This window comes from Prionailurus bengalensis, chromosome A1, assembly GCF_016509475.1.
Source record: "Prionailurus bengalensis isolate Pbe53 chromosome A1, Fcat_Pben_1.1_paternal_pri, whole genome shotgun sequence".
Classification (NCBI taxonomy): Eukaryota; Metazoa; Chordata; class Mammalia; order Carnivora; family Felidae; genus Prionailurus; species Prionailurus bengalensis.
In genome coordinates, this window is record NC_057343.1 from 162,505,820 (window position 1) to 162,529,116 (window position 23,297).

At 36.9% G+C, this 23,297-nt stretch overlaps 1 protein-coding gene across 2 annotated transcripts in view; it reads left to right on the plus strand.

Moving 5' to 3' along the window:
• The first annotated feature begins 10,361 nt into the window (after positions 1-10,361).
• The window catches only part of FAM174A (family with sequence similarity 174 member A), a 37,521-nt gene continuing 24,585 nt past the window's right edge, over positions 10,362-23,297 (plus strand). The window contains exon 1 of one of the 2 annotated variants that reach the window (XM_043594449.1): positions 10,362-11,044. In XM_043594449.1, coding sequence (XP_043450384.1) covers positions 10,605-11,044 — 440 coding nt within the window. In that variant the 5' untranslated portion in view covers positions 10,362-10,604. The remainder of the gene's footprint in view (positions 11,045-23,297) is intronic. The other variant, XM_043594439.1, reaches the window with a different exon arrangement.

Below are 23,297 nucleotides of genomic sequence, written 5' to 3' on the forward strand. Positions count from 1 at the left end.
ATTGCAAATTGAGAGAGATAAAATGGGCAGTGTAGGCATGGAGGGGAGGTATCCCCTTCTGTGGAGAGACAAAGGCAGAGAAAGAAAGGCTGTGGAAGCCTAGGATTGTATTTGGAAAAGAGAGACACCTCCCCAGACCACAGACTGGACTAGGGAACAGAAAACAAAACAAAACAAAACAAAAAACAAAAACAGAAAAAAGGAGAAAGAACCAATTTCTAACTTGCAAATAGCCTTAACAATGAGGGTCCAGGGTTGTAGGACTTCCTCTGGACTGGGGCTGGCTGTCCTGTGTGCACTGGGGGGGAAGGGGAAGCCAGCTCCGGCTTGGTAGTGAGCTCACAGGAGCAGTCAGAGGGGGCAGTCCCCTCCCTCGAGTGCTGTGGGAAGAGGGCATATAGCCCCTCCAAGGACAAAAGACCCTGCAGGCACCCACCAGCCAGAGGCCCTTTGTCAGCCTGGCAGAGTGGCACCACACCCAACCCAGGGTGTGTAGTGTGTGTGTAAATATATATATATGGATATATACATACATACATATATATATATATATATCCATATATATATATGGAAAGACCCATATGATCGTGCCAATAGATGCATAAAAAGCATTTGATAAAATACAGCATTCTTTCTTAAAAAAAAAAACCCTAAAGAAAGTAAGGATAGAGGAATATACCTTAACATCATAAAAGCCATATATGAAAAGCCCATAGCTAATGTCATCCTCAATGGGGAAAAACTGAGAGCTTTCCCTCTGAGATCAGGAACAAGACAGGGATGTCCACTCTCACCACTGTTGTTTAACATAGTGTTGGAAGTCCTAGCCTCAGCAATTAGACAACAAAATGAAATAAAAGGGATCCAAATTGGCCAAAAAAAGTCAAACTTTCAGTTTTTGCAGATGATATGACACTGTACATGGAAAACCCAAAAGTCTCCACCAAACAGCCGCTATAACAGATACATGAATTCAGAAAAGTTGCAGGATATAAAATCAATGTACAGAAAACAGTTGCATTTCTATACACCAATAATGAGCAACAGAAAGAGAAATCAAGATATCAATCCCATTTAAAACTGCACCAAAAATCATAAAATACCTAGGAATAAACCCCAAAGATTGTAAAAGATCTGCATGCTGAAAACTATAGAAGACTTATGAAAGAAACTGAAGATGACACAAAGAAATGTAAAAACACTCCATGTTCATGGATTGGAAGAACAAATATTGTTAAAATGTCAATAATACTTGTTGGAGGACAAGAAGCCGGAGGCACTGTAAGAATGTCTTGAAGGAAAGGGATGGAGCAGCAAGGAACTTAAAGCAGTTCCATTCCCAGGTGGAAAGCCACCAGGACTGTGCATTCTCTCCAGAAAGAGAGAGACACCAGGCCTGGGATAGGAATGTTTTGTCTGGTGCCAGATGTACTCATGACCCAGTATGGAATACACTGCAGGTGCACGACCCATCAGGATGCCACATACTATGTTGTATGTGCTTGCTTTTATCAGACAATTTGCAAAAATAAATGAGGCTTGAGCCAGGAGACCGGTGCTTTGTCTCCTGGAGAGTCTTAACCCCGTGCTTTCTAATTCTCTCCTCACCACACCTTTAGGACCTGTCTCTCTACAACTACCCAAAGCAATCTACACATTCAATGCAATCCCAATCAAAATTGCACTGGCATTCTTCTCAGAGCTAGAACAAACAGTCCTAAAATTTGTATGGAACCACAAAACATCCCAAACAGTCTAATGTTGAAAAAGAAAACCAAAGCTGGAGGCATCACAATTCCGGACTTTAACCTGTACTACAATGCTGTAATCATCAAGACAGTATGGTATTGGCAATAAAAAAACAAACTAACTAACAACACAGACCAATGGAATAGAATAGAGAAGCCAGAAATGGACCCTCAAATGTATGGCCAACTAATCTTTAACAAAGCAGGAAAAAGTATCCAGTGGAAAAAAACAAAAAAACAAAACAAAAGTTTCTTTAGCAAATGGTGCTGGGAGAACTGGACAGCAACCTGCAGAAGAATGAAATTAGACCACTTTCTTATACCATACACAAAAATAAACTCAAAAGGGATGAAAGACCTAAATGTGAGACAGGAAACCATCAAAGCCCTAGAGGAGATTACAGGCAACAACCTCTTTGACCTCAGCTGCAGCAATTTCTTACTTGACACGTCTCTGAAGGCAAGGGAAATAAAAAAAAACAAAACAAACAAACAAACAAACAAAAAACTACTGGGACCTTATCACGATAAAAAGCTTCTGCACTGCAAAGTAAGCAATCAACAAAACTGCAAAGCAACCAACAAAATGGGAGGAGATATTTGCAAATGACATATCAGATAAAGAGTTAGTATCCAAAATCTATAAAGAATTTACCAAACTCAATGCCTGAAAAGCAAATAATCCAGTGAAGAAATGGGCAGAAGACATGAATAGATACCTTAGAAGACATCCACATGACTAATAGACACATGAAAAGATTTAAAAAGATTAAAACAAAAATTTAAGATGGTGTGCTCTCTTTGGAGAATAGGCAAAGGGGAAGAGTATATCAGAATTGACACAATAAACACTAAAGTGAAAGGAAATTCTAGAAATAAAATCTCTTATTCTCTCAGGTAGCCACTAACGAGTCATTTCCCTGGTATCTCCTCCCAGGTTTCAGTGGCATTATTTCTATAATCAAATTTTGAACATGTTGGGGATGGAGATTTGGGAGAATGAGAGTACCTTGAGGATGACAGATTCATGGACGCAAAGAGGAAATGGGGTTGCTTGGGGCTCACTGGTTATTCCCAAGCTTTGAGACCCAAGATGACTAATACCCAAAATCTGCTCTATATTTACTCTCCATGTTAGTGTGAAAAAGGATTTTCAGTTTATCACAGGAATAGGAAATGTACATACACTATGTATATTTCTTAAACTAATGTATGTTTGTCTCTTAATAATTCAGGTTTTTTTTAATTTTTTTAATGTTTACTTATTTTTGAGAGACAGAGAGACAAAGTGTGAGCAGAGGAGGGGCAGTGAGAGAGGGAGACACAGAATCTGAAGCAGGCTCCAGACTCTGAGCTGTCAGCACAGAGCTAACGTGGGGTTCGAACTCACGAACCACAAGACCATGACCCGAACTGGCAGCTACTTAACCGACTGAGCCACCCTGGTGCCCCAATAACACAGTGTTTTTAAATGAACACTTAAAAATTGAAATCAGTTAATAATATACTTTTTCACTATTCCTTATATCTTTTTGTGATAAGCAATTTTCTTCATAGGCATTCTGATTTCATCTGAGTAGTCTAAAATCTAATTCTGAAATTCTCGTAATGTATCTACTACACACATTTGCCTTTACCTTGATGTTTAACACAATACCACTCTCTAGTGACTAGAAATAAATGTCTAATACCTGCTTTAATTTGAATTGGCCAAGAATCTGAAGTTTGTGTACACTTACCTCTCTATCACTTCAAAGTATAAATCACCAGGTTTCTTTTCCAGAATGAGATTAAATTTCCCAGTCCTCACTACCAATCTTCAATAATACAGTATTCCTCAGAATGGCTTTTCATTACTATGTCAATTTACAAATGACATATCAGATAAAGGGTTAGCATCCAAAATCTATAAGGAACTTAGCAAACTCAACACCTGAAAAACAAATAAGCCAGTGAAGAAATGGGCAGAAGACATGGATAGACACTTTTCCAAAGAAGACATCCAAATGGCTAACAGACACATGAAAAGATGCTCGACATCCCTCATCATCAGCGACACACAAATCAAAACCACATTGAGATACCACCTCACACCAGTCAAAGTGGCTAAAATTAACAACTTGGGAAACAAGAGATGTTGGCAAGGATGTGGAAAAAGGGGGATGCTCTGCATTGTTGGTGGGAATACAAACTGGTGCAGCCCCTGGGGAAAACAGTGTGGAGGTTCCTCAAAAAATTAAAAAAAGAATGACCCTATGACCCAGCAATAGCACTACTAGGAATGTATCCAAAGGATACAGGGGCACTGATTCATAGGGGCACATGTACCCCAATATTTATAGCAGCGTTATCAACAATAGCCAAATTGTGGAAAGAGCCCAAATGTCCATCAACTGATGAATGGATAAAGAAGATGTGGTTTATATGTACAATGTAATACTACTTGTTAATGAGAAAGAATGAAATCCTGCCATTTGCAGCAATGTGGATGGAACTGGAAGGTATTATGCCAAGTGAAGTAAGTCAGTCAGAGAAACAGGTATCATATGTTTTCACTCAGATGTGGAATTTGAGAAACTTAACAGAAGACCATAGGGGAAGGCAAGGGAAAATAAGTTACAAACAAAGAGGGAGGCAAACCTTAAGAGACAGAGTGTGAGCAGGGGAGGGGCAGAGAGAAAGGTAAACAGAAACTGAAGCAGGCCTCAGGCTCTGAGCTGTCAGCACAGAGCCCAACAGGGGGCTTGAACTCACAAGCCATGAGATCATGACCTGAGCCATCCAGACACCCCTACAAGAGACTCTTAAATACAGAGAACAAACCGAGAGTTGATTGGGGTGAGGAGGTCGTGGGGAAAATGGCTGATGGGCATTGAAGAGGGAACTTGTTGGGATAAGCACTAGGTATTTTATGTAAGTGATGAATCACAGGAATCTACTTCCAAAGCCAAGAGCACCCTACATATACTGTATGTTAGCTAACTTGACAATAAATTATATATAAAAATAAATAAATGGAAAAAAAATCCCTCCCAAATGATAAAAAAAAATCTTTAAACCCATTCCGTGCTATAAAACACAAGCACTTAGCAGTTTTCTAAGCTTCAAATATTTTGAAATCCTAGCTTAACTTCAAGCTGCACTGAATCCAATAGGCATTCTTATATGAATCTCATTTCGATAGGTTATCTTTCAATTTAAAAGTCTTTAGAAAAGAGAATTTTAGAAACATTAAAATCTCACTCATATAACACTGTCCCATTTGGAAGGAGTACTTTGGAAGGCAACAATTTTGTGTAAAATGATATAAAAAGATTCTGATTGGTTAGTACATAATACAGATGAATTCTGCACAATTAGACATTCTTGTTTTACCTGTTTGGCAGAACTTTTTAAGGATAAATTTACACTAGACATATGGAATTCAGATACAATTAGGTAAAATTAAGATCATGAATTTTTGCAGTAACATTATTTTTATAGCAATGATTTTCTACCTTTACCATATGTGAGCTCACATTGTCATTATTTACTATTTTTCTTTATAAAGCCTGGCAGAGAAGTTAGATATGCCAATTTGTGTCCAATGAAAACCAATAATGCAGTTGTGGTTAACTACTGTAGATTATATCATATGGAATAGTTTTGTGTTATTTACTCCCTATTGATGAAGAGATTTTTAAAAATGTATTTTGTTTATTGAAGGGTAATTATTTGCTGTAACCTAATATTTGTACACTTTTGACCCAATGTTATACAATGGCATCTGTATTTCAATTGCCTGAAAATATTTTTATTTTACCATATATTTTAGAAGCTAATTTTATCACCTATTTAATTCAAGATTAATAGCTGTTTTATTTTTCTAGCAACTTAAAGATGTCATTACATTTGTCTCCTAGTCTACACTGTTTCTAATTAAATGTATGCCTTCATTTCTATCATTGTTTTTTGAATGTAATGCATCTTTTTTTATATATCTCCCTTCAAGATATTCTATTTCAGATTCTGATATTGGTGACTGTCTATAGGAGTCTGATATGCCTAAAGGTAGTTTTCTTTGTATTCTGATGTGATCCTCTTGGCACTGTAAGTAAACATTTTCTGCTCTCATTTTTCAAAAATGTTTATTGCCTCACTATATTCTGATTTTTCTTTTGGAGCTCCAATGCACATATTAAATCATATAATAGTGTCCCTTAAGATCATGAGGTTCTGTTCACTTTTCTTGAATCTTTATATCTCTGTTCCTGAGGCTATATTTTCTATGTTCCAAATCCCTCTAAACTGGAGAGGTTGGAACTCCAAACTCTGCGTCCTCTAAGAATCATATTAGGCCTTGGTTTTAAGCTTTGTTGGAGTGGGCCTTTATCTGGGTGTGGCCTTTATCATTCAGCAGTGACTCAACTTGATTTCCATGTTGTTAGGAGTTATTAAGGTCTATTCAGTATGTCTGGGCCAAAATTTCAAGGTCCTCAGCACTCTAATGTCTTAACATCTCTGTTCTGCTCTCACCTCTGTAGCAGTCACTCTCCTATAAGCGTTGAGGGGCCATGCCTGTGGCTGTCCAGCCCAGCTCTCAGTAAAGGACTTATGGGGAACCCTCATATGAATGACAAAACTCTACAGACTCCTTCTCTTAATCCCTGCCCCACAGATTCCAACCACTTCAAACTCTCATTCATCTCTGCCTCCTTAGATTAGAAAGGCTTCCATATTCTGACTGAATTTCAGATTACTGCATTGGAGCTGGGAAATTTTCCCCAAACAGAGGTCCAGAGCAACTGTAGGCTCACCTTTTTCTTTGCTCTCAGGAACCATAGCCCATTAGTGTGGTAATTTTCTTTTAGACACTTAATTCTAACATTTATTCATGTTCCTACTTGGTTATGCTGTGCTTATCCCAATAGCACTGTTCCCTTATTCTTGAACTATTGCTCTTTAGTTGTCTAACTGACACTCCAATTCTGCCTTTATACTCTAGGTTTCAGTAAATTCTCTTGGCCTCTTGGTTATGTAATCAGTTCATATTCTCTTTTCTGGACAATTGGACTCTGTTTACTTTTGGATTTCAGGATATAGACAATCCACTGATATGGAAGTTTCTGCCCCTTAAAAGGTAAGAGATTCCTTCAGTCAGATATGACTATGAATGACTATTACAGTTGAGCCATCCTCCCATCATCCATCATTTTAGTGGACAAGGAGATTCTAACACTAGGGAACACTTATTGAGCCTTGCTTGCCATTACATTGAACTAAAAATGAAATACATATCAATATAAACTTTCTTTTTTTTTCTTTGTTAGCATAAATACAATTTGGCTAGAGACTAGAAAACATCCATCTAAATATTAAAATTCCCAGATTCCTGAAAGTCAGAAGTGCCCATGTAACACATCTCTTTCCAATGAAATGCATGTCAAGGGCATAAGGTAGGACTTTGTGGTAACCAGTTGTTTTCGTTTAAAAAAAGATGCACATGGCTCCTCATTTCTCATTATGCCTATTGTCTCCTTGAGAATTATGCCTATTGCCTTTCCACTCACCCATTCTGCTTCGTTAAGTTCTGATCTTAGACTTGTGAAGGACATGACCCAGGAGGCCATGAGATCCCAGAATGAGAGGTGCCTGCAGTAAAAGTGAACTCAGTCTTTGGCCTGGAACCAAGCCTATACAAGGTCAGCTTAAATTAGTCAACCTCAGCTTCATCAAACATGTGCAAAATAAATGCCTATTTGCTGTATGCCACTGAGATCTTTTTGCTATTGGTTATGGAGCACTGATTCGAGACCAAGCTGGTTGAGATTATAAGCTAGGGTCAAAAATTGGAAACTCTTAATTAGGAGAAGATAAAAATGTAAGAGGAAATAGCCCCCCTCTGCTGCTAGACTCCCCAGCTCTTTTTCACTCAAATGGATTTTCACCCAAATGATGATCCTGTGTTTCAGTTTCCTTAATTACGAAACAGGAATAATGATGGCTTTTTGTGAGGATTAAACACATAATAGCTTAACATTTGATAATATGAGTTCTAGTACACAATAGATACTTAATTAGTACTCAGTATCATTATTCAACACCAGACTGTAGGCTTTAGACTTTACTCAGCAGGCCACTGTATTTTCATGGAAGACTGTTGTCGGTCAGCTGAGGTATTCCTTGATAAATCAGAATAATGGCAACCTTTTCCCATTATGCATATTAACTTAAGTAAGTTTATATAAATTCTTTGTTATAAGAATTTTTCTCACTTATATGTTTCTAAATCTCTATTGGTTGGCACAACTTGTTGACAAGCCAAATGAAAACAAGGAAATGAACATGTAGTTTTATTGTTAATAGTGATAATTCAGAAACACTAATTATATAGTTTGGTATAATTATATAATGTTTTTTAAATAGACATGTGTGGCTCAAGTTGTCATTTTATACACAAGCAAAATATAGTACTTTCTCCCGGGAAACTTGCTCCTAGTTCCTGTGATGAAATTGAAAATATTTTTTTTCATTATGCTTTGGAAATAATAGTGTTCTTCCAAGAACACAATAATTTGTAGCTGGTTTGCAGTCCTCACTGTTGTTGAGGACTAAAAATCTCTGGGTAAAAATATACTTGGTGTTGTTATTTTAAAAGAGATCTGAGCTTGAAAGTTTACCCCAGCAGTAGTACATAAAGTTTAATTAAAGGTAAAAAGGGCTGGGACCCAAAAAACCAACATAATAGCTCTAGCAATATAAAAAAAATGATTCCCTGTCAGAAGCACAAAAAAGAATTAATGAAAAAGATGAGAGGGAAGTGGGTAAGATTTGACAACATCTGGATGCATGTGGCAAGGGAAAGGAAAAAGATCCTTAAACTTTAATGCAAATGAAAATCACTCTGAGAGCTTAGTAAAAATGCAGATGGGCCTTGTCCCCAATCCCAAGAATTCTAGCTCAAAATTTCTGGAATAGTGACCTAAACCTGCATTTTAAACATACTCTATTTCAGATTCTGATTCAGGTGGCTGAGAGTAATATTTGGAAAAAAAATCAGAACATGACATACTCTAGTCATTTAGAAACAATAATTTGACTCTGCTATTTAAATTATTCAGTACTTTGTATATTCCAGTTACTGGCAAAGACTGCTGCAGATGGTAAACCAATTGTAAAGGATGACTCCGATTTTATACTTGAGCATCTTGGAGAAGAATAATGCCATCAAATCAAAATAAAGTACACACTGGTAAAATGATATATTTTAAGGAAGGAAAGATGATACCTTTTTTGGGGGGGTAGGGGGGTTGATGTGTTGTATACTGGAGGTTTTTGAGAGGTGGTGGAGAGCATATAATACCAACACTCTTCTATATACGACTCTGATGAAAATTGTGAATCAAGGAAGATAGAAAATCCAAACAGCCATTTTATTACTGATAAGTGCCAGGTTGAAAGCTAAAATTAGGGTGTGTCACTAATGCTCTCCCTCACACTGCAACCGAGAATTAAGATGTCTAGTCCCTGTAATTTTACCAGGCAGGAGCAATTGCATTACTCTGTTACTTCCAAGTGGCTAAAAGATATTATCCTATCTACACTACCTACAAAAGCCCTTTACAAAAGTTTTACCCTAGATCTGTACTTGTCATTTGTAACACTTCAGAATTCAGAATTAATGCAACTGCTCATTGTGTTACCTCTACTTGAACTTAAGTGCTATAAGAGCAAGGATCCAATCTTATTTGTCTATTGTCCGATACACATAATTTACCACAATGCTAATCAAGGAGTAGAATTTCTAATCAATTTGTTGAATAAGTAAGTTTTTTAAATAAGAACAAATATTCACTTTGGCTTGCGGTCCGGCCTCTTTTGTTTATAGTTATCTGCTCAAACCAACATTCTATATTACTGATGTCAAAGTTAAACAGATAAGGAAGATTTTACTCAAAATTATCGCACAACTCTATTCTAGTTCAAGTCCTCAGAAACAGCTGGAGATTTTAAAAGCTGAGGTAGGGTGCATCACAGAACACCTGTGTTTACTAATTGGTCTTCCCGGAGGGAAGTGGTTAATTTTTCTCATAGTTTTGTGACAGAAGGTAGTTTTAGAACTTGGTCAAGGGGCCTGCCTGAGTTAGGCTCTCCTACCCTTCCACAGAGCCTGGGACTTATTAGAGTGGCTGTCTTCTTTGTTGATCACATTTCAAAAAAGATGTTCCTTAAGAAATACAGCCTTTGGTTGTAAAACTGGCAAGAACTTTTAAAAGGATTTGTATCTCAGAAAGGCAGAGAATGAATTTACAATCCCAAGTTTCTAAAGTAAATGCACTAAGGAAAGGAAGTCAGGGTCTTAGAGACAGTGGGAAACATGACCGTAATTTGTACCTGAGCTGAGGCAAAGTAAAGCTCGCCTGATCAATGATTAGCTGTGTTTCTGCAGTTTTGCACCAAGGACCTCAATTATGAGCTTCCAATTTCTCATGGTTTTCCCAAGCAGAGTTGCTGCACACTTTACACCATCCTTTCGTGTTTACTTTCTTACCTGTGACGAAACCGAAAGATTTGCCCTTGTCCTGGCAAAGCGCGTGCGCAGACTACCAGGCGCGCCTGACGTCATTGGACGCGCCTGCCCCTACTTGTTAGCAACCTAAAGCGTCTGTAGTATCACTGGCTGCTGAGATGTACGAACTTCCGGTTTTCCTGGCCGCTGCCGCTGCCGCTGTTGCTGCCCCTACCACCTGCCACGGCTGGGCCTCAGTTCCCGATTTGGTCACCTCTTCTTCGTTCTCCACTGCGCCCATGGTTCCTCTTGGAGCCAGGGCGGCGAGCCTGGCGGCTCCCGCGTGGTGAGAGGACGGTCCGGGGACGATGAAGGCCCCGCACTGCAACTGCTGCCTCAGTCCCCTCTTGATCTCCGCTTTCCTGCTTCTGCTACTGCTGCCAGGTTTGGGAGGGCCTTTGGCTGTGCTGCTGCAGGCGGCCGAGGCCGCGCCGGACCCCGGGCCTCCGGACCGCGGGCCGCGGACCCTGTCGCCCGTGCCTCCGGGTCCCGCTGTTGCCCAGTCCACGGGCCGCGCTCCCGCAGAAGCTAAAGGGCCGCGGGGCTCTGAGGGCGGCAATGGCAGCAGCCCCCGGGCAGGACTTGCGTCAGAAGACTCAGGAGGGAAGGCCGGGGAAGAAGACTCATTGGGTGGCAGCCTTGCTGTGAGCCCCAACCCCGGCGACAAGCCAATGACCCAGCGGGCCCTGACCGTGTTGATGGTGGTGAGCGGCGCGGTGCTGGTGTACTTCGTCGTCAGGACGGTCAGGTGAGGCAAAGCCTCAGTGAGCTTTCCCTGCAGGCCTAAGATGGGCTGCCTGGTGACCTAGCAAGGCAGATTTCTTTGACCTGGTGTTACTCCTCCCTGCCCCCATTATCAAGGGTGCCTGCCTGAGATCATGACGGTTGTCTTTAAAAGCCTATGTACCCTAAGAAGTTAAACAACCAAATAGTTACTCGCTTTCATTTATAAATAATAAATTAATACCTCACCTCCAAATCTCTTTACCTTGTTCAAAGGGCATGCTTTCCTCTTAGGAACTAATTTTGTATTTGACCACACTATCTTGTAATACTTCTGTCTTTCTGCTTTATATATTGTTGCGTACTTTCATTTTGCCTATCAGAATGCAGACCTCTTAAGGGCAGGATTCCTATTTAGTAGCGTCTGTGAGTCCTAGAGTTCTTTGTACGGTACTGTTACTTACTAGAAAATCATTATTATTTGGAATAATAGTAGTGCAGAAAAACCTTATGAATATTTCATCTCATAAAATTTAAAAGAAGAAAAGTTATTCCTTACCAGCATTTTCTTGTTATTGGTCTTTAATCTTCCCTTAAGTAATTTGCTTATACTATATGAAGTTTCCTGCATTCCACTGTTTTCGACCTGGAAAAGTAACAATTTTGTATGCTTCAATCTATGTCATATACCCCATTAGTCAGAAACAGCATTCATTTTGCATGGCACAAAGTATTTAAATGCACAATGTTATCAGTTGCATGGTAACATTTCCTTTCCTATGTGGCAAAGGAAAAAAAAAAGGCAAATATAGTCACTTTTAATATTGGAGTAATTATTTAATACCTAACAAAACTAAACATATCTGACTTTAAATATACCAAATTTTGAATTAGTAAGTGGATAAATTTGATATTTCACCCTCTGAAAAATCCTTTCTAAAATGAATTCATCTATAAATAATAGTTCTAAGTCATTCAAAAGTTTAAATTTACAAAATAAATTTTTTGAGCCTATTCTTACTATAGAATGCTAGATTGTGGAGTTCTTTAAATATTAGATTTGGAACAGAAATGATGACTTAAATAACACCTTAAATATGACAAAGATGACTCAGGAGAGTAAAGTGATTTATCTAGTGTCCCACGGGGTCTAAGGATAATCCAGGATTGTAAATTCCACTCTTTGTTTGAATTTTTTTCCCTTTTTTTTCCCCTTTAACAAGATGTCTAGGTCTGACATATGATCAGACTTTTGATTAAGTAGACCAGGTCATTATGTTGTAAATACCAGGTTATGAATAAAAGTAGATGATTGATTGCCACTTATTATTCTACTTAATGCCTTATAAAGTTGCAAAGGAATGATATAATCCAATTGGTGACATTTATTATGATAGTAACCTTCATTTGATACATTCTTTTATTACTGATGTAAATTGTTTTATGGCATCAATCATAATATTTAAATATTCCATGTAATAAGATTGAGTTAGAACAAATCTGTAATAAGACTTACAACGTTGAAAATCTGTAAGATGATTAAAGTGGCTTTGTTGGTTACTCCCTCTCTGAAGAGTTGACTTACAGAGCCAAGGCTTCACTACTTGAAGGATCCATCCAAGAAAAGTGCTGAGGAAGCACTAAGTAGTTTTTACCTCTTGTGGAGTTTTGGTGTAGTATTAAAAAACAAACTACGCAGTAGTATCTAAGAAGGCTATTAAAATGCTCTTCCTTTTTCCAAGTTCATATCTATGTGAACAGCAATTTTCTTCATATATTTCAACCAAACACATTGGAAATGATTGCAGGAGAAAATATGAAAACCTGGCAGTTTATCTTTTTCTATGTAGTTCTGTTTGTTTAAGCCAGACATTGAAGGGATTTGGAAAAGTCTGTCAGTGTGACTTTTTCACTTTTTTGGTTTTCTTTTTGACAATATATTTTTCATTAAAAAGTTAACATGTAATGGATTTATCTTAAATGATATTTTAAAAGTTTCTTACGTTTAATTAACATTAAATATTGATATGCATAGTTCACATAAATATAAATTCTTTGGAATCCTGAATAATTTTTAAGAATGTAAAAGACCAAAACATTTGAGAACCACTGGTGTAAATCGCATTATTTGAGGTGGGTACTATTGGTTCACAAAGCCAGTGAATCCAGGTCCACTTTCTGTTAAAGTGGAAGTAAGTAAATATTCGTGAGGTGTTAAAGACATTACCACCAAACTGAGACTTTGTTTTTGATATAAAGATTAGAAGACTTTGATATAAAGATTGAAGCAGAAATTATTTTTCTCACTATCTGTTATTTAGCGCTATCTGTATAGTCCTATGAAAGTCCAGAGTACCCTGAGTATTATATTTCTTATACTTGTAAATTATGGGCCTGATGATAACTTTGGGATGATCCTTATGTTTTTATTTTGCTTCTATAATTTGCTTTTATAAATCTTATATATAATGTTTATTGCCATTGATTTTCTGTCTTCATTTCTATAATGCTCAGAAGAGTACAGACTTTTCGGTATGATTCTATTGGATAACTCACTAACATAGTGTATGTTAAAAGCCAAATTCTGAACTATAGCTTAGGAAAACTGTGCTCTTTAACCAGCATCTAATATATTCATTCAGTTCAAATCCTAAAATTAGCTGGCTACCTGATGTCCAAAGCTTGATTGTTGCTGACAGTGTTTCGGCAATGTTCAGAACTCATATATTTGCTTCCAGATTATGGGATGAAATTATTTATTTTGGTGAATTATTTATTTTGGTGAATGCTCATTTTGCCTCCCCACTTTAAAAGTATTTGTCACAGCACACCAGTGCCAGTTTATTTGTGTCACGGGAAAGAATGGGTGAAAATCATTTCCCTAACTCTTATATGGTAACATTTATGAGGAGAATATTTTATTTGTAAAATACTTGAACTCCATGAAATTTCCAAATTGTTTTGTTTTAATCTAACTCAGTTACAATGAATATGTAACTAGAAATAACATTAAGTTGGAAGCTGAAAATATTCCAAAGAACAATTAGATTATCTCAGTAGAAATTGGAAAATGTATACAAAGGAAAGAGTAGGCTTCCTAATATTAAAAATACCCAGTTTCTATAAGAGGCTCCTTGTCTGTCTTATCTTCTGCTATATCCTAAGTGCTAAATATTATGTACAACATATGATAGGCGTTGTATAAGTAGTTGTCTAATGGTTGAGCATTCTTATTTTTTTTAATATAGTTATAGATGGTGAAGATTTAGCAATTTAATGGTATTTGCTTCTTATTGATAGAATAAGGAGGAATGAACATCTCCATTAATACTTAGATTTCCTTTCTCTCTGTAGGACATTCTTGTCACAGTAAAATCTATAAAGCAAGAAAAAAAATTGTAGGGTCAATATTTTTTAGCATGTAGGTTGATTATTATAAACAATTATTGTAAGCAATTTTGGTATAACTTTGTGAAGAATGGTCCTTGCCTTAAAAGCAGGAAATTATTTCTTTTTTCATGCCATGGCATTGATGCTTTTTCATTTTGTATTCAATATGGTATATTAGGAGACCAAGGCTCAGATTCCAATCCTGATCCTTTCTTCCTTTCTGATCTTTAGCAAGTCACTTAACCTTTCCAGTGTAACATCTCCTCATTAAAAATGGGGAAAGAAAGGTACTTTATATAGTGGAGATGAGCATGAAATTTAGCATGCTGGCCTTTATTTAGGCAGTCAGTATTTATTCAGCTGCGAATAACTAGGCACTGGGGATCTGTTGTGAGCGAAATAGACATTTCTTCCTCCATGGCACTTATAGACTAGAGGAGCAGAGAGACACTAATCAAACAATTGTTATAATGAAGAACACACAGGATGCTATGAAAAAGTAATAAAAGGCAAGTACTATTAATACCTAGTGTCTAGTAATTACACAATATTAATTTAATTTTAATTGTTCCTATACCAATAAGCTAAGACACAAAATTAGTTTTCTTTAAAATAACCTTACTTTCTAACTGAAACATTATTTTTTTAATTTAATTTTATTTTAATTTAATAATTATTTTATTTTATTTTATTTTATTTTATTTTATTTTATTTTATTTTTTAACATTATTTTAAATAATTTGTCCAAGGACACATGGTTGGGCCATGGCAAAACTGCATTGAAACCTAGCTCTGTCTGAACTTTTCCAACATGCCTAGTTACCATCCTGCTTCCTGTGATTATTTAAAGTAACCAATTTAAAGTGATACTGTACATAAGGATGGCTAGCTTATTTTCGAACAAAAAACAAGTGAATATTATATGCACAGTATCTTTCTGTTTAAAACGTGAGTTTTGTGACTATTAAAAGTCTCAAATTTTATTTTTAAAAAGTGAGTTAACCTTGGCATTTATTGATTATTAATAAATAATTTAATATCCTATATTAAATAATTTAATATCCTACCTCAAATAATTTAATATCCTACCTCAATTCCCTGCTTCCCATCCCTCCTCCAAAGGTTTTCTTGATTTGCTAGACACAGTCTGGGAGTAGTGTTATTTTACAGCAACTTCTATTAATCTAATCATACATATTTCTACCTCAATTCCTCCTGGAGCAATTCATTATTGAATTATGGATGTGGGATTGGTAATGATATCTTTCCCATCTGGTTACTTACAAGAAGCTTGTAAAATCATAAGACATCAATAGGAATCACTCATTTTAGGCAAAAATAGGGAATGCTTTCACTATTTAACATTTATATATTTTCTCACTGCCATTTATTTGGTAAATACTCTTGAGCACTTAAATTGTGTCAGTGGTGGGCCTTATGGTGAGAATTAGCAGGGCTCAAGATGCGAGAAGTCTCTGCCTTTTTGGGACTTCATTCTATGTGTTTATGCATCCTTGGAAAGTGGAATTTTCTCAACATGTACAAATTGTCCTGGTTTGGCATCATTTGTTCAGCTAGGTAGTATATATTGAATGTTTTATACAAAGACTCAGAGCTTGGAAATATATTTAACAAGTATACATTCTTAAAGAATTGATATTCTTTGCACAGATGAAACTTAACCTTCCCAAAATGTTTAGCCGTACACTTAAAATACTGTAAAATGTTAATTTGGCTTTCAGGTCAAATGCCAAAATGTCAAGGTGATTATGTATCAGTGATATACCAATCTCATATGTCCAGGATCATTGAGAAATGAAGTTGATGGAGAACTTAGAGAAACTCTATGAGAGCAGAGGCAATTTACTTATTTTTCATCCAGGACTAAGCATAGTATTTGCACCCAGATATTTAATAAATGGAATAGGTTTGACTAGACTAAGAAAATAAATGTTTAGTTAGGGAAAATAGTCATTAGGTTTCTCAAAGGAAATAACATCCCTCCCTCCCTCGAAGAAAGAAAGAAATGACATCCCTTATCTATCTCCTTATATATACTTTTCCTTTCCTGCTTCCTTCTAATATTAAAGAATTAGGTTACTGCTTGTATCACTTACTATTTTGGTTGAAATAGTAACCATAAAACATGGTTTCATAAAACAGCCCTGGCTAACTTAAACTAGAAGGGATTTATTTATTTATTTATTCATTCATTCATTCATTCATTTATATCTCAAAAAGTCAAAGAGTAACTAAAGAATCAGGTTTGGATAATAGGTAGGAACTAAAAGCAGCTTAGGAGATAACCCAAAACAGAAGTTTCTTTCCACCCTACTGTATAGATATGCAGTGGTTTTCACTTTTTTTGTCCCTCAGCTCAGGGACTGAATTCCTTGGATGGAGAAATAAATTTGGCCTATCTTTTAGCAGAGATGGTAGCAATCCTAATATCTCACCAGACTATTGTGGTAGAGATACTACCAATAAAGGAATATGAGTGCAAACGGGAAAAGGATGCAGTCACCAAAAACAACAGATGTTTACCTCCTGATCCATCTTTGCTCTAGGTTTCAAGGAGGAATATAAATTATTCATACCCATCTTGCTAGATGTTTTTTAATCCAGCGGTTTAAAATTTTTTTTAACAGTTACTTATTTTTGAGAGAGAGACAGAGTGTGAGTGGGGGTGGGGCAGAGAGAGAGAGGGAGATACAGAATCTGAAGCAGGCTCCAGTCTCTGAGCTGTCAGCACAGACCCCAATGCAGGGCTCAAATTCACGAGCTGCAAGATCATGACCGGAGCAGAAGTCAGATGCTTAACCAACTGAACCACCCAGGCGCCCCTAATCCATCAGTTTAAAGTGCCAGTTCTCATGCCTGGCTCAAAAAGTATACTGCAATTTTACCACCAGTCTGTAAAGTCACTACCTTCAAATTACTAAGTGTTCTTTTTTTTCTTTTTTTTTTTTAATGTTTATTAACTTTTTGAGAGAGAGACACACAGAGCATGAGCAGGGGAGGAGCAGAGAGAGAGAGAGACAGAGACAGAGACAGAATATGAAACAGGCCCCAGGCTCTGAGTTGTCAGCACAGAACCCGACAAGGGGTTTGAACTCATGAACTGAACGGTGAGATCATGACCTAAGCCGAAGTCGGACCCCCAACTGACTGAACCACCCAGCCTCCCCAAGTGTTCTTTATTCTACAAGGAGAGTCTTTATTCTGAACAGTTTGGCTGTATTTGTTATCATTTAGTTCTTGAGTAATTTTTCCTCTCCTGACTTCTGTTCCATTATGCTATCATGATCCCATTTCAGTGTAGCCTGATGGGAAGTCAGATTCCCTGAATTCTTATAGTAGCTTTTTATGAGAATACACTTGGTGTATATCCTTGGATGAGTTAAATGGCAACCCTAAGGTTTAGCTTAGGTGTTGCAAAATAGGGAAAATGATAGTATTTACCAGAAAGGATTGTGTGAAGAATCTCTACAAAACACAGCACAGTTCCTGGGGCATAATAACTGCTTAATGAATTTTAATAGTGATAACTATTATTTTTCTTCTTTCATTACTCTTTCCTGATCTCTTCCACTTGTCTTTTCTGTTTTCACCTGTAATAATCTTGGCTTTAGGGAATGCTTTTAAAACTATTTCTTCCCTCTGTTTTTGTTTTTTACATGTGATAACAGGATTTTCTGTATTTAAGCAGTGTTCATCAGGTATGCAGTTCTGGGAGGCAAAAGCAATGAGGTTAATTTGTTGGGGGTATCTGGGCCAGGGCAATGCTTCCCAACCTTTTCCATGTCATGCCATACTTAGAAATTAATATCCATGTGGGGTAAATGCTTGAGACTATTTACCCTGATCACTGTCCACCTTGAACCCTGATAGCAACCCAAGGGCTGAGGGTATTTTTGTTTTGGCACATCAGTAAACCATTTTCATATGTGGCACAGTGGTTGGGGAGTGTTTGTAAAATAGTGATGTATGTGACTATGCAAAGAAGTGGTTGGACAAGTTATTGTATGGGCCACGTTTAATTCCAGTCAAATCATTTCATGATTCAGTTTGAGTGACTATTATGTCACTTGATAAACTGTTCTGGGCATTGGATCTTAAAGGATAAGTAAGATGATATTGTTTCTCAAGGAGCTTAACATCTAGGGTAAAGTGGATGCTTTTTGTGATAACACATTGAACTTTTAGGAGTATGTTGCAAGAGATCAAGCTAATTGGTGGGGGCTGCTTGGAAATCTCATTCCCATAGACAAAACTACTTGGACAGTCACTTAATACAGCAAAAAATATTAAATTTGAATAGAAGGCTTGTTATTCCTAATCAACATGAATGATCTAAAAACTTTCCCTACAACTGAATCTACTTTTCAGTCGGCCTTTTCTCCTGGGATATGTTTTGGTCACTCTTAACAATCTCGGCTATGCTGTCAGGGAGAAGTATTGAATAGAAGAGAGAGAGGAGTATTCGTTTAAGAATGTAATGTTGAAGTATATTTAGATATTAGTAATACGAAAAGAGCTAGTTGAAAAAGAAATATTGAAGTTAAAGGAACGGAAGGTCCTTCAGAAATCACGGAGAGAAAGAATCTGAATAAAACCAATGTATAGGAATAGCGTGGGTGAGAAGGGAGAGATAACCTCCGTTGAAATGTCCCTATTTTCACACCTTTCATTTCCTCCTCTGGTTGTTGAAGTCTGGTTTTACTTCTACCATTCTAAAAGTGCCCTTGCAGGGGATAATTAATAACCTTTTCACATCAGTTCGTGGACACTTTTCCTGTCTTTCTTGTAGCACTCAGTATTTTATCTCTTACTTCATCTTCTGATTTTCTTAACTCTTTCAATATTTGTTGTCCATGTTATCCATGAACTTATTTCTCCAAGGACTCTTCTTCCTGCTCTTAGAATTCTTTTACACCTCTAATCTGAAGAACAGTCCATATCTTACTCATATTTATTCCCTAAAGACCCCACCGAGTTCCTGGAAGACAAAGACTTTATTAAATGTTTGTGGAAGAGAATGACTTTCACCTCTTTTATATTTGGGAATTTACTAGGTCCTTTCCTTAACTCTGCAGTTTGATTGCCCATGTGATCCATCAAATGGATCTGAGTGATCCATCAAAAATTCACTTCTTTAAATACCACCTCTAAGTTATTAACTGCCTCTGAGTTTCCATCATGTATAACCACCCAACTTTTACTGGATGTATGATTCAAACTCATAAAGTTAAAACTTGTAACCATCATTTTTGTACCCAAACTTTTGCCTCACTGTTCTCTAAAGGTAAATGGTATCACCATATACATAGTTTCTTGAACTAGAAACCTGAGCCATGCCAAGTCTCCCTTTTGTTTACCTTCTACATCCACTCATAGAGTTTCATTTTCTAAATAGCTCTTGACTACATTACCACTTGGCCAGCTTCACTAATATCACGTTCCTTTAGGCTCATATCATTTGACTACTGGTGGTACTATTCTAACTTGTCTCTTCACTCCCAAGTATATTTGTCTTTCATCCTACATTCTAAACAGCTAGCATTCCTTTTGAAGTGTAGATCCAATCATTCTCTGTGCTTATAATTTGTGCCTTATGGCTGTGCAATATGGTAGCCAACTACATGTGGCTTTAAAAACTTGAGTAAATTAGAATTAAATTCTATTTGGTGGATGCACTAGCCACATTTCACAGATCAATAATCACATGAGTGTATTGGCTACCATATTGGACTGCACAGTATAGGATATTTCCATCATTGCAGAAAGTTCTGTTGGGCATTGTTATTCTATGGCATCTGATGGGATAAGGTTCATATTCCTCAGCTTAGCATGTAAGGTCCTCCTCAATCTTGTTTTCATCATTTTCCATGTATATCTTGTGTTCTAGTCTCAAATGGGCCATATTTTTATGGAAATGTATTTTTCAAACAAAGAGATTGCATGCATTCTTTGTTTTATCTAACATTTCTTTTAAGATGGAAATAAAACATCAGCTGTATCAAAAACCCTTTGTGGTGCCAGACCCCTTTGTTGTCTTAGCTCATTCAGGGTGCTATCACAAAGGTACTACAGACCATGTGGCTTATAAACAACAGACATTTATTTCTCACAATTCTTGATGCTGGAAGTCCAGCATCATGGTACTGACATTTTTGGTATCTGGCTAAAGCTTAGTTTTTGATTCATAAACAGTGTCTCCTAGCTGATTTTATTGATTCTTTTAATTTTTTTAAATGTTTATTTGTTTTTGAGAGACAGAGAGAGACAGAGCATGAGTGGGGGAGTGGCAGAGAGAGAAGGAGACACGGAATCCGAAGCAGGCTCCAGACTCTGAGCTGTCAGCACAGAGCCCAACACAGGGCTCGAACTCACAAACTGTAAGATCATGACCTGAGCCAAAGTCAGATGCTTAACTGACTCAGCCACCCAGGTGCCCCACTTCACATATTTTCTGTACTTGAAGAGCTGTGGACTCAGCATCTGTGGCTGTGCAGAAAAGTCAATTGGGGCCCTTTAAAATACATAAATATTTGTATATATTTATTCAAGATAATATTCATTACATATATCTAAGATAAATGCAGTAATCAGGATGAGTTGTATAAGTGTAACTGGGAGATGCATTTTCTGGTAACTAAGAAAGTTTGGATTTGGGACAAACAGGAGAAACTGAATTGAGAAGCATCTTGTTAGTTATAATGGAATTTTTCTGAAAATAAAATAATCAACAAATAGAATTATGAAACTTAGTGCTAATATTCAGATGGTATATTCCAGTATACTCCTCCAGTATATTTGGACCAATTGTTACAGCCATTGTCTGTCTTGATTAGTTGATTCTACGTCTTGCAGTTGTTAAATAGCTGAATATCTAGAATACAACCTCTGCTTTTCCTTCTCTTCAGAGTTTGAGTTGTTTTGTCCATTGCCCTTGTTGGTATTTATCTTCTATATTACAGCATTTGCCTTTAACTTTATTTTTGATACTGTCAAATTTATGTTTTTAATTTACTTTAATTTGTCTTTTCTCAAATATGAGAAAGACAATAAAAAGTTAAAGTTGGGTTGCAAGGTATGTCTTGATAAGTTGCATTGCTCAGTATGATGTAAAACATAGCATGAAAAATACCTCAATCATAAATTTGGAATCTTATAGTAATTAAAATCATTTTCCTAAGAAATCATTTAGGTTTTTCCAGGGCGCCTGGGTGGCTCAGTCAGTTAAATGACTGACTCTTGACTTTGGCTCAGGTCACGATCTCATGGTTCGTGAATTTGAGTCCCGTGTTGGGCTCTGTACTGGCAGCATGGAGCCTGCTTGGGATTCATTCTCTCTCTCTCTCTCTCTCTCTCTCTCTCTCTTTCTCTCCTACTCTCTCTACCCCTCCCCTGCTTGTGTTCCTCTCTCTCTCAAAATAAATAAAACATTTTAAAATAAATCATTTAGGTTTTTACTAGTTATTTTTCAGAGATATTTACTGTTAATTTCTTTCATATTATTTTTTTTTCTATACCAATAAATAGGCATAGACTTGGCAATTCTCAGAATAACATGAAGATACTGAGTCTACTTAAGAGATAATGTTATTCCTTTGAGGTGGCCAAACTGTGTTATGTTTTTCTAAAGTAAAAATGCACTGCGGCTTGTCTCTAGTTTATATTATAATTTTATTTATTCACTGATTTTCTCAGTAATAAGACAAAAGGTGAAAAATAAACTTTTGTACTGGCTAACGTACGTACATACAAATGTGTACATGTGTACTATTTCATGTAGGCTTCTACTCCTCTTTTATACTCAAGCCTGTAAATATCAATTCATGTTAGCAATACTATATTTTGAATAATTATAATCCTATGTTATCAATTATATTCTTTTTCTTTTCATTAGGCATATTAGACATATAGTTCATATTAGTTCATGTATGTTTATGCAGAACTTTCATAGAAATTTTTTTAATTTTTTTTTTTTTTAATTTGGGAGAGTGCACGAGCACATATGAGCTGTGGGAAGGGGCAGAAAGGGGGGAGAGAGAGAATCCCAAGCAGGCTTCATGCTGTCAATGCAAAGCCCCACATGGGGCTCCATCTCACGAACCATGGGATCATGACTTGAGCTGAAATCAAGAGCTGGATTCTTAACCAACTGAGCCACCCAGACACCACTATAAAGTTTTTTTTTTTAATCAACATTATATTACTTTATCCTCACCTCTTATGTAGATGATTTTACAGATATTGGAATGCATATGAGAGTCTGAATATTTTAATCAGGGTACCATAGCTTATGCTGAGATAATAAACAGTCTCAGTTCCAATGACTTAATGCAATAAAAGTTTATTTCTCCCTTATGAAAATGCAGCTGTAGGCCTGGGCTCTCCTCCAGGAAAGTTGTCCTCTGCATAGCAACTCAGCAGTTTGGCTGACTTTGATCTTAGGGTTTTGCCCTTTCAACCTAAGCCCGCTACAGTGTCAGACCTTGGTAAAAGAGACTAAAGAATGCCCAGGGGCTTTGATTGCCTCTGCCTGGAAAGTAGCCTAACTGAATGATGAGCTGGGAAGTGACAAAGTGAGAGAGAGTGTGTGTGTGTTCCAGATTTGGTGAGCTCTAGTAATGTCTGCCATATAAAGTGATATATCAAAGGTCATTGAGCTACAAAGTATCCAAGTTCCTGCAGAATCCAGAGTTTGAATTCTATTTTTGGTGTTCCTTCTATATTGCACAGCAGTTTTTGAAGTGATTGATTGATCACTTTTTCATTGGGATGAATTTGTATTTTACAGAACAGGAAAACAAATTCTTAATGATACTGAAAATAATAAACAATTAAATAACGCTTTTGCAGTTAGCTTAGTCTGTACTGTT